Source organism: Salvelinus alpinus, chromosome 35 (genome assembly GCF_045679555.1).
Source record: "Salvelinus alpinus chromosome 35, SLU_Salpinus.1, whole genome shotgun sequence".
Taxonomy (NCBI): domain Eukaryota; kingdom Metazoa; phylum Chordata; class Actinopteri; order Salmoniformes; family Salmonidae; genus Salvelinus; species Salvelinus alpinus.
The window spans coordinates 18,722,672-18,735,261 of NC_092120.1; the positions used below are offsets into that span (position 1 = coordinate 18,722,672).

At 41.0% G+C, this 12,590-nt stretch overlaps 1 protein-coding gene and 1 long non-coding RNA gene across 7 annotated transcripts in view; one reads left to right on the forward strand and one right to left on the reverse strand.

Annotated features, from left to right (window-relative positions):
- Window positions 1-12,590, reverse strand: part of LOC139564118 (uncharacterized) — a 17,353-nt gene continuing 4,763 nt past the window's right edge. Inside the window, exons 2-3 of the long non-coding RNA XR_011672700.1 lie at window positions 4,289-4,476; window positions 1-1,084 (exon numbers count right to left, since the gene is read on the reverse strand). This is a non-coding gene — a long non-coding RNA (uncharacterized lncRNA). The remainder of the gene's footprint in view (window positions 1,085-4,288; window positions 4,477-12,590) is intronic.
- LOC139564114 (type II inositol 1,4,5-trisphosphate 5-phosphatase-like) overlaps window positions 5,461-12,590 on the forward strand; it is a 27,147-nt gene continuing 20,017 nt past the window's right edge. For 2 of the 6 annotated variants that reach the window (XM_071383320.1, XM_071383321.1), the window contains exon 1: window positions 10,888-11,042. In XM_071383320.1, the coding sequence (XP_071239421.1) occupies window positions 10,940-11,042 (103 nt within the window). In that variant the 5' untranslated portion in view covers window positions 10,888-10,939. Of the gene's footprint in view, window positions 5,758-5,857; window positions 6,741-6,843; window positions 6,942-7,051; window positions 7,082-7,171; window positions 7,283-8,974; window positions 9,395-9,954; window positions 10,103-10,887; window positions 11,043-12,590 lie in introns of those variants that run through there. The other 4 variants (XM_071383322.1, XM_071383317.1, XM_071383318.1 and 1 more) reach the window with 4 other exon arrangements.

Below are 12,590 nucleotides of genomic sequence, written 5' to 3' on the forward strand. Positions count from 1 at the left end.
TAGTGTCTTGCATCTTCAGGATGCCCAGCCCACATATGCTTATACATCAAATCAAATCAAGTTTATTTTATATAGCCCTTCGTACATCAGCTAATATCTCGAAGTGCTGTACAGACACCCAGCCTAAAACCCCAAACAGCAAGCAATGCAGGTGAAGAAGCACGGTGGCTAGGAAAAACTCCCTAGAAAGGCCAAAACCTAGGAAGAAACCTAGAGAGGAACCAGGCTATGAGGGGTGGCCAGTCCTCTTCTGGCTGTGCTGGGTGGAGATTATAACAGAACTATGCCAAGATGTTCAAAATGTTCATAAGTGACAAGCATGGTCAAATAATAATCATGAATAATTTTCAGTTGGCTTTTCATAGCCGATCATCAAGAGTTGAAAATAGCAGGTCCGGGACAGGTGGCGGTTCCATAACCGCAGGCAGAACAGCTGAAACTGGAATAGCAGCAAGGCCAGGTGGACTGGGGACAGCAAGGAGCCATCACGCCCGGCAGCCCCGACGCACGGTCCCAGGGCTCAGGTCCTCCGAGAGAGAGAAAGAGAGAGAGAAGGAGAGAATTAGAGAGAGCCAAGATTTTCAAAATGTTCATAAATGACAAGCATGGTCAAATAATAATCAGGAATAAATGTCAGTTGGCTTTTCATAGCCGATCATTAAGAATTGAAAACAGCAGGTCTGGGACAGGTAGGGGTTCCATAACCGCAGGCAGAACAGTTGAAACTGGAATAGCAGCAGGGCCAGGCGGACTGGGGACAGCAAGGAGTCATCATGCCCGGTAGTCCTGACGTATGGTCCTAGGGCTCCGGTCCTCCGAGAGAGAGAAAGAAAGAGAGAAGGAGAGAATTAGAGAGAGCCAAGATTTTCAAAATGTTCATAAATGACAAGCATGGTCAAATAATAATCAGGAATAAAAGTCAGTTGGCTTTTCATAGCCGATCATTAAGAGTTGAACAGGTAGGGGTTCCATAACAGCAGGCAGAACAGTTGAAACTGGAACAGCAGCAAGGCCAGGTGGACTGGGGACAGCAAGGAGTCATCATGCCCGGTTTGCCGTGACGTATGGTCCTAGGGCTCAGGTTCTCCGAGAGAGAGAACGAAAGAGAGAACGAGAGAATTAGAGAGAGCATACTTAAATTCACACAGGACACTGGATAAGATAGGAGAAGTACTCCAGGTATAACCAACTGACCCTAGCCCCCCGACACATAAACTACTGCAGCATAAATACTGGAGGCTGAGACAGGAGGGGTCAGGAGACACTGTGGCCCCATCCGATGATACCCCCGGACAGGGCCAAACAGGAAGGATATAACCCCACCCACTCTGCCAAAGCACAGCCCCCACACCACTAGAGGGATATCTTCAACCACCAACTTACAGTCCTGAGACAAGGCCGAGTATAGCCCACAAAGATCTCCACCACAGCACAAACCAAGGGGGGGCGCCAACCCAGACAGGAAGATCACGTCAGTAACTCAACCCACTCAAGTGACGCACCCCTCCTAGGGACGGCATGAAAGAGCACCAGTAAGCCAGTGACTCAGCCCCTGTAACAGGGTTAGGGGCAGAGAATCCCAGTGGAGAGAGGGGAACCGGCCAGGCAGAGACAGCAAGGGCGGTTCGTTGCTCCAGAGCCTTTCCGTTCACCTTCACACTCCTGGGCCAGACTACACTCAATCATATGACCTACTGAAGAGATAAGTCTTCAGTAAAGACTTAAAGGTTGAGACCGAGTCTGCGTCTCTCACATGGGTAGGCAGACTATTCCATAAAAATGGAGATCTATAGGAGAAAGCCCTGCCTCCCGCTGTTTGCTTAGAAATTCTAGGGACAATTAGGAGGCCTGCGTCTTGTGACCGTAGCGTACGTGTAGGTATGTACGGCAGGACCAACTCGGAAAGATAGGTAGGAGCAAGCCCATGTAACGCTTTATAGGTTAACAGTAAAACCTTGAAATCAGCCCTTGCCTTAACAGGAAGCCAGTGTAGGGAGGCTAGCACTGGAGTAATATGATCAAATTTCTTGGTTCTAGTCAGGATTCTAGCAGCCGTATTTAGCACTAACTGAAGTTTATTTAGTGCTTTATCCGGGTAGCCGGAAAGTAGAGCATTGCAGTAGTCTAACCTAGAAGTAACAAATGCATGGATTAATTTTTCTGCATCATTTTTGGACAGAAAATTTCTGATTTTTGCAATGTTACGTAGATGGAAAAAAGCTGTCCTTGAAACAGTCTTGATATGTTCGTCAAAAGAGAGATCAGGGTCAAGAGTAACGCCGAGGTCCTTCACAGTTTTATTTGAGACGACTTTACAACCATCAAGATTAATTGTCAGATTTAACAGAAGATCTCTTTGTTTCTTGGGACCTAGAACAAGCATCTCTGTTTTGTCCGAGTTTAAAAGTAGAAAGTTTGCAGCCATCCACTTCCTTATGTCTGAAACACAGGCTTCTAGCGAGGGCAATTTTGAGGCTTCACCATGTTTCATTGAAATGTACAGCTGTGTGTCATCCGCATAGCAGTGAAAGTTAACATTATGTTTTCGAATAACATCCCCAAGAGGTAAAATATATAGTGAAAACAATAGTGGTCCTAAAACGGAACCTTGAGGAACACCGAAATGTACAGTTGATTTGTCAGAGGACAAACCATTCACAGAGACAAACTGATATCTTTCCGACAGGTAAGATCTAAACCAGGCCAGAACTTGTCCGTGTAGACCAATTTGGGTTTCCAGTCTCTCCAAAAGAATGTGGTGATCGATGGTGTCAAAGGCAGCACTAAGGTCTAGTAGCACGAGGACAGATGCAGAGCCTCGGTCTGACGCCATTAAAAGGTCATTTACCACCTTCACAAGTGCAGTCTCAGTGCTATGACGGGGTCTAAAACCAGACTGAAGCATTTCGTATACATTGTTTGTCTTCAGGAAGGCAGTGAGTTGCTGCGCAACAGCTTTTTCTAAGATTTTTGAGAGGAATGGAAGATTCGATATAGGCCGATAGTTTTTTATATTTTCCGGGTCAAGGTTTGGCTTTTTCAAGAGAGGCTTTATTACTGCCACTTTTAGTGAGTTTGGTACACATCCGGTGGATAGAGAGACGTTTATTATGTTCAACATATGAGGGCCAAGCACAGGAAGCAGCTCTTTCAGTAGTTTAGTAGGAATAGGATCCAGTATGCAGCTAGAAGGTTTAGAGGCCATGATTATTTTCATCATTGTGTCAAGAGATATAGTACTAAAACACTTGAGTGTCTCCCTTGATCCTAGGTCCTGGCAGAGTTGTGCAGACTCAGGACAATTGAGCTTTGGAGGAATACGCAGATTTAAAGAGGAGTCCATAATTTGCTTTCTAATGATCATGATCTTTTCCTCAAAGAAGTTCATGAATTTATTACTGCTGAAGTGAAAGCCATCCTCTCTTGGGTAATGCTGCTTTTTAGTTAGCTTTGCAACAGTATCAAAAATAAATTTTGGATTGTTCTTATTTTCCTCAATTAAGTTGGAAAAGTAGGATGATCGAGCAGCAGTGAGGGCTCTTCGGTACTGCACGGTACTGTCTTTCCAAGCTAGTCGGAAGACTTCCAGTTTGGTGTGGCGCCATTTCCGTTCCAATTTTCTGGAAGCTTGCTTCAAAGCTCGGGTATTTTCTGTATACCAGGGAGCTAGTTTCTTATGACAAATGTTTTTCGTTTTTAGGGGTGCAACTGCATCTAGGGTATTACGCAAGGTTAAATTGAGTTCCTCAGTTAGGTGGTTAACTGATTTTTGTCCTCTGACGTCCTTGGGTAGGCAGAAGGAGTCTGGAAGGGCATCAAGGAATTTTTGTGTTGTCTGAGAATTTATAGCACGACTTTTGATGCGCCTTGGTTGGGGTCTGAGCAGATTATTTGTTGCGATTTCAAACGTAATAAAATGGTGGTCCGACAGTCCAGGATTATGAGGAAAAACATTAAGATCTACAACATTTATTCCATGGGACAAAACTAAGTCCAGAGTATGACTGTGGCAGTGAGTAGGTCCAGAGACATGTTGGACAAAACCCACTGAGTCGATGATGGCTCCGAAAGACTTTTGGAGTGGGTCTGTGGACTTCTCCATATGAATATTAAAATCACCAAAAATTAGAATATGATCTGCTATGACTACAAGGTCTGATAGGAATTCAGGGAACTCAGAGAGGAACTCTGCAAATGATAAGACTCTGCAAATGAAAAATAAAATCATATATGCACACAATAGGCCACAAACTGTCCATTCACTTATAGTACTTTTACAGATCCTTACATTTGTATACTGCTTTGTTTTCTTCCTTTTCATCATCTAACACTTTGTCCCTCTTGATCCTCAGCCCAGGACTTCAGATGGGCTTTGACTCTCCAGATCTCTGCATTCCTACAAGAGACTGAGAGTTGAGTCTCAGTCCAACAATAGGAAGAGGTGCCACTGCCTGGGGTGTGACGCAGAGGACTGGCCTGCCAGGAAGAGAGCCAGGAATGAATGTCCAATTGGCTCTCATGGGGCCATGAGGCACATTAATAGAACACAAAATAGGCACCAGAATAGAGCTGGGCCACAGTACAACAAGACATTCATAATACATTATTGTGACATTTTTTTCCTTAATTTTCTTCCTGAGAAATGCCATCTACAACACTTCAATCCAATGCAGGATTAGCTTAATAAAAAAGTCCATGTTTTTTCCTATTAAACTACAAAAACGATGTTTGGCTAGGCATGGCTACACAATATTGTCCAAATGATATAATAATGTATCTTTATTTTGTCTGATGAACAAGGGTTTGATATGTGTGTGTGTATCAGGATATGGGAGTAACTAATTTCATGTAATCCAGTTACATGTAATCTGATGTTGTTGTTTTTTAACCTGTAATCAATTACATTAACACCAACAAATATTGTAATCGTATTAGAGATACTTTTGAAAAACTAGATGATTAGTACTTTTAAATTCAGAAACGATGTTTGCATACAAATACATTATAACACCTTCATGTTTTCTCAATGACATTACATTTAGGATTGAAGAAAGGTGCAAGTTTGAGTTTGTTCCACTTTAGCCAATCTGACCACAAGTCAGAGACCACTACTATGATAACACACCAAATGACCACCCTTTTTGTCTTCTTCTAATGCCTCTTAAATGAAAGTAATCCAACAGTAACTGAAAGTAATAAAATTACATTAGTGAATTTGGGTAATACAAAAATGATATTACTGATTGCAATTTTGGACAAGTATCTAGTAGGTAACTTAATAGACTACATGTAGAAAGTAACCTATCCAACCCCGGTGTGTGTGAAGTAGATAGCACATCTACAATTTAGTATTACACCTGCATCTGTCAGATTAAACAGTGAGTAATCCGATTAATATTTCCTCAAACGACAGCCAAAACATGACGTCAGTTTTAGCTGCTGAAATCTCTGCGTGGCAGGTCCACAAACATCTTGGAAAAAGGAATAAGGACATCTAGAAGAATACGGAATTATGTCGGAACACGGCAATACACTTTTACGCACTGTGAAAGCAAAACTTTGGTCGGATTTGTTGTTTTGTGTTCTCGCTAAGAAGGTGGTCTAGCCCAACTTTGTATGAGAAACGATTGGTCTGTGTCTATTCTCGCTTCAATCTGTATTTTGTGGGAGAGAGTTTGCACGAAAGTAACGGATTTAAGTAATGGATCAATCCTTCGCAATTCAAGAGATTTTGCCACAAGGCGAAAATTGCGTCATAGTATCCTTTATAGTGCGCACTAAATGTTTTTTGTATCACTCCGATGTTATGAGTGCGTTATCTAAAGGCTGATGTTTGACTTCCTTTGGAAGAAGAAGACAATGTTTCATTCCGACGTAGCCTACCGGCAGTTCACCCAAGGCGAGGCCGTGGAGTTTGTTTGTCAAGGCCTAATAGGCTATACGTGTGTGTATATGAATGGAGTGAAATTTTGTATATTTCATTCAATAGTACAATTGTTTGGATTTAATAGGCTTTGGGTGTAAAGAAGAAGAATTGCAAATTGCTTAATTAGGACATTGGTGCTGCTTTTCGATTGTAACACAAGTGTTACACTAGTATACGCCCTTATGTTACACTATGGACATTGTGTTTCAATAGCTAGGGCTGACTGGGGATTTGTGAAGAGCAGAATCAACAACCTCTGCATAAGAAGGTGTTAAAGTTCACAGTTAGCCATTGTTATGTAAATGACAACTGAAAAGTACCAGTGGCCTGGCTTTGGCCCCAAGTGAGAGCAGGACCGCTGGAGCCATGGCCAATGAGACACAGGTCCCGGGCTAAGTAGATGGAAACAGAAAAGTTTGAGCTTTTTGTGTACAATATGATAGGTCCTCCACTGGGTGGCAATCTTATACAAGCTAATCAAATTCAATTGTATTTGTCACATGGGCCGAATCCTTAACTGTAGCCTACTCTAGACCTTCATACTTTCCAGACATTAGATTTGTTTTATAGCAATGACTAGGCCTCTGCTCTTTGAAGGTAATTGCTGCATAATGTTTTTCCCAATATAAAAAAAACACTTTTCATTTTGATATCAACACTTGTGTAGGCCTATTTTCAAATGTGACATTGTGCAAAAATCTATGCAATTCCCTTAACCAGATTGTTGTAAACATGCTGTTCAATGTCTTGTCTTGGTGGACAATGTCACTGAAAGCAGACTATTGGGTTTGGTGGAGCGCACCAAGGAACATGCGTGAGTTGAAATGTATGCTATTCCACCAGACTTATGAAATATAAATGCTCTGAGAAATGCATTACATCTGCCCATAGTAATGTTCCACCTTTGTTTCCTATAGGCTGTTTGTTTTTACCCATAGAAGAATGGCGATAACTGGTGAAGATGTCACATTGGAGGACATTTTCCCCATCTCTAATGACTTTGCGGTTGTGGAAAGTATGCAAAAGTTAATGCATTGGTTTTAACTTGATTATTATAATATGCACAATGGAGGTGAAGGCATGGGCCTCATAATGCATTGTAATAACATGTTATTCTTTCCTCAGTGTCCTCGGCAGATGAACTTTCTTTTGTGGGTGAGTTTTCTTTTTTTCCCTGGGTCAATTTGCCCCTGGTATGTTCATAGGGCCAAGTTATTAAATGTATATTACATGATATTTATATAGGTGCAGACACTAGAGTGAGGCTGAACTTCCAAGATGGGGAGCTGGAGGTGAGGCTTCCCTTTGGCTCCCACTCTCGCCTTTTCCTCAGTGAGGTCAACAGAGCCTGGAGTGGTAAGACATGACTTACTTCTCCATAAATGTATCACAAGCGTTGCATCCAAATGATTTCTCCTGAAGTATACACCTGGTCACTACTTACCACAAATCTATAAACATTGGATCAGTGGAGGCATGGGCAAGAGGGGGTTTCCAACATATTTCTTAAACCAGTCATTTCCTTTCAAATCAGTGAGGGGAAGTGAACAAGTGCACACTTTAGAAGGAAGGATAAATTATTGGGACATAACCAAGTAAAAGGTCATGCACACCATTACAAAATGTTTTGAATTGAAAAAAACTCAAATCTGCTTATTGGACAAGCACAGGTAGTTCCTCCCTGTTTAAGTCTGTTTTCTTCCGGTGGGGGCCTAGTGAACACGACCCTGGTTTACTTGTTGATGTTGCAATAATCAAATCTGGCCAGTAATTTGAGATGTGTGCTCATTTCTGTATGACATATCATTTAATATATGCCATTTAATATATGATAATTTCAGTGCAGTTGCAAGTGAACTGCCCTAAAATAATGGATTAGAATTTTAATCTCAATTTTAGTCATTCGGTAGATACCGTATCACATAAAACACTTATTTTTTTTGCCAGTAAGTTCATTTCATGAACTACTAGTAGGGCTCCCGCGTTGCACGGCGTCTCAGTGCAAGAGGTGTCATTGCAGTTCGAATCCAGGCTGCATCACATCCGGCCGTGATTGGGAGTCCCATAGGGCGGTGCACAACTGGCCCAGTGTCGTCTGGGTTTGGCCGGGGTAGGCCATCATTGTAAAGAAGAATTGTTCTTAACTGACTTGCCTGGTTAAATATAAAAATAATATCCAGGTAAACAATAGACCTATAGCAAATGTAGCATATGGCATTTGACTCAGTGAGCCCAATCAGTCCTCCATGACAACAAAATCATAAACAACAGAAAAATAATTTGGCTAATCTATACTTCCATATTTCCAAGTCCTATTCTTGAAGATCAAGGGGTATAACATTTATTGGAATCACTGGAATTCTAAAAAACGTTGGTCTTTAATGTAAAGATATAATTTAATCGTATTATTATATGTAGTAGAAAGCAATGGGTTAGAAGAAGCCTAATTAACCAACTCATAAAGTAAAATCCATAGATGGCCAGCTATGTAAACTTTAACATTGATTTATCCTGCAATAGATGTCGTTCAATTGGTAACAAACATTTTTGTCTTCTTCTAATGCCTCTTAAGGGGAAAGTAATCCAAAAGTAATGGAATGTAATCAGATTACGTTACTGAGTTTGGGTAATCCAAAAGTTATGTTACTGATTACAATTTTGGACAGGTAACTAGTTACTGTAACCGATTACATTTAGAAAGGAACATACCCAACCCTGACAATCACATATTCTTTTACCATAAGTATATTGTGTTCTGTATGTACTTGTTGCTACTCAGAAAAATGGCAGATGGTTCAGAAAATGTTCACTTGACAACAATAGCCTTAATTCAAGTTGATAAAATCACAAGTGATGCAATAGATGGGGAAAGACACACCACAAGTTACACAAAACTCTAAAAAGAGGGGAACCAGTTGTCACTTCACCTATAAGACAACAGCCAAATGTGATGCATAGTTGAGAGAGAGAGAGAGAGAGAGAGAGAGAGAGAGAGAGAGAGAGAGAGAGAGAGAGAGAGAGAGAGAGAGAGAGAGAGAGAGAGAGAGAGAGAGAGAGAGAGAGAGAGAGAGAGAGATGGCATCAGAGAAAGAGAGCAAGTGAAAGAAGGAAAAGAGACTGGGGAGGCTCAGAGTGTTAGTGCTGTGTGCTCTTCCTGGGTAGTATATGTCTGTTGCTATATAATATTTCCTTCCATTTGACTTATATATTTGCTTTCGGCTTTTACATGTTTTTTTTCCTGTTCATCTCAATGGGATGAGCCACTGGATTTGTTGAGAGACAGTCTACTTTGCTATGTATGTGTCATTTTTGGCATTAGCTCACTACTTAAATTTAAGATGGAGGACTAAAGTTCTTTTTTAAAAAGGGCCACACTCACTTTTATTCTGTGAGAGGAAATAGTGATGGAAAGTTTTGGTAACCTGGCAGCTATTATTGTGAACAGGAAGAACGTGAGAAACTCGCAAGGTAAGCAGAAAAGTGACATCTTTGTACAAGTGTGTTGTCTTATTGAAAGTAAAATAGCAGAGTGAGTGATTTTGGTGCGGTAATATTCTCAAGGTAGCTCAAATGTACGTGTAAGAGGAAGTGTCTGTGTGTTTGTGTGTGTGAACCACATGAAAGCGGGAACATAACTGAATACCTTTTTCAACCACACAGTAACAAAAGTTTTTAGTCAACAAACAATTGTAACGCAACCAGCTCGTGAGAATGTGAAGTAACCTGCCCCTGAATCACTTTCTACTTTTGAGTACCTATTTGAATGAAACAAATGCTGTGGGTCATTTTCAGTTTACTGTATTATTGATAATTATCCTCATTGTGTGTTCTGTGAATCGCTGCTGAGGATCTCTTGGAATTGTTTCCTTATCATTAATGCGCCTCCAGCTTCTCCACTTCTATGGAGCATTGGAGCAACAAATATAAACCATTTGAATAGCAAAGTATGTTTATAGCCTACAATTGAAATGGCATATTTTGGGATTAGTGTAAGGGCCTTTTTCATGCTTCCCTTTTTCCTCCTTCAGATGTTTGCAAGTCTCCCAAGGAAGCCCAGAAGTTTGAGTGGCTCCACAAGTACCGCAAAGCCTCCAAAGGCCAAGGTGGCGTCAAACAGACCCTTGCACCCTTGGGAACGACACACACCAAGATCAGCCAGCATAAGAAAACAGGTAAGCCAACAGCCCTCTTTGTGTCCCTCTCAGTCAGTACCGTCCATGAACTTCTAACCTTATCACACAGAGCCCTTTGTGTCGTAATATCTAGCAAATTCGTGTTGCTGACAGCTGAATGAAATTACAGGCCTACACTAAGAAAGCACACGATTGATAATTAACCATGATTCTTGGATCATGATAACTGTATCTGATCCAAAGCCTAGGAGGCGCCCTCCAAAGTGACATCACAAAGCTATGTCATTTCTTATGGTTGTGTGACATGTCTCTTGTTGATGTTAGTTGGTCTTGTTAAACTTTGGGGAGAGTGACAACATTATCTTCCATGTTGGCTTTAAGTCTAGAAAAATTATTTCACAATGAATCTATCTTCACACTGTGAGAAAGCTATCGCACTGTGCCTGTCAGTGTCAGCCAATGTCAAAGGAAGCTATTTTCTCTGGCACTCCCATTGATAAGCCAAGTGCCCAAACCTGTACATCTACATGCTATTTGCAATGTTGATTTTGTTGTTGTTGTTGTTGTTGTTGTTGTTGTTGTATCGTTAGATTTTCTCCTGCCACTGAAACATAATTTTCATTATTTCATGCAAGGCCTACCCATATGCTATTTTTTTTATGCATGTTGAATGCATATAATTTCACATTAGTTAAAAAATTGGTTGACATGGAAATAATTGTAAGACTGTATTTGGCCGAAATAAACGCTTTATAGTTGTGTAAACTTTTGTACTAAAGCTTTTTTTCATTTGCCTCTTACCAGAGACCGTCCAATGTTTTCATGGTTGATTAGTTTGGTCTGTGGCACGTCTTCACTTGCGCGAGTGCGCGTGAAAAAAATGTATTCTCAACATTCCTTGCACGAACAGGTCCTTGGACATTGCACTGCACATAATGCGTGGAAGCCCTACTTGGAGATGTCTAGCGTGATTAAAGACACTGGTATGGGGACATGTTTATTATTTACTGTTGTATTTAGATGGTATATTTGCTACCGCAGTCTGAAACGTAAGTAACTTTTTTTTATGCAGCAGTGCATTTTTCATGTTAGCCAGTTTAGCTAAGAAGCTAACTTCTGTTAGCTTTTGTTGCTAACGTTAGCTCTACTTTCTGCTTCCAGCTAAATATGCACAGATTAACGCTACTTGTCCTTCCTTGGTTCAAGTTAAAACGTTGACAAAATGATATGTAGCTAGCCAGCGTATTAGTTGAAGTAACTATATACTCTAGCTAGCTAAGTGGCTTTCTCTATGTGCATGTTTTGAGCAGAGCTGTGGTTTGGAACGAGCGCGCTAGCTAAATAATTAGCATGTCAATATTATGGTTTGTAAAGGTTCGCCATCTATATTTGTAAGCTAGATAAACTAGGCCATATGCTGTAGGTTTGCGACAGTTCATCTGTCATTGTGTCCTGATTTGGGTTTGGTAATGCACCATGCAAACCTGACGTTCAGCAGCTTTGGGATTTTCACTGTCTTGACTATCTCAGTATCTGTCAACTGAACGTGTAAAGCTAGACGGGCAATTAGTAGCCACTTGGCATTTTCCATTGGAAATGGATGGACACTGTAGTTTGTGATTGTCTTGGGTTCTCTTTATTTTTGTATCTTGGAAAGTGTCCATACTAGTAGACTGCAGATAAGAACATTATATGTCTCTGCCCACTTTATTATTCCTAGGTACAAAGGGTTATTATATGCAATGCTGAACTTTGTGATGAGCACCGACTTTTGTGCACCTACACTGTAGTATGCTACAGCTGAGTGGTTGACTCACACTTTTCACGTTTCTATTTTTAGACTGCAATTAGTGATGATCGCAAGACTGAAGGGTGAAAGTGGAGCTTGCTGTATAGAATGAATAGTGGAGGCGTGCTATCAATAGTTCCAACCGTTGGATTGGTCTCTCCACTGACATTTTTTGTATCATAATTCATGTGTGGTATATGTATGCAGAAGTCTGAAAGCTATCCATTCAATTCTCATAGGGTTTGATCATGCACTGTAATTTTGCCATTACAGTGGATTGTTTGTTGGTGTAGCATTTAACAGGTTTAAAGAGCCTTACAATGACCACAGAGGAATATAAAACATGTAGCGGATTACCATAAATCCTGCTAATATGACACTTTATAGGCTTGCTCATCTTCCCTTCTCTGTGGACAGGAGGAGGGTAAAATGCAGTGAATCGTTCTTCTTAAATAGGCCAAATGAAAGCCAATGTAGGGCTAGATGTTTACTTTCAATATTAGGTTAGGTCAGGGACTGGGAAGCTCCCTTGGGAGTTGGGATCTTGTGGTATATTATTTAGGACTCGGGTGAAATGCAGTAAGTCATCCTTCGGAAATAGCTGAGATCCAATGTAGTCCTAAGTCTAGATGTTGACTTTCAACATGAGCGTGGCTTGGGGACTGGGAAGCTGTCTAGTGAGTTGGGAACTAGGGATCTTGTGTGTTGGGGCTTACTCCTCCACATTGGTCTCTCACAGCTC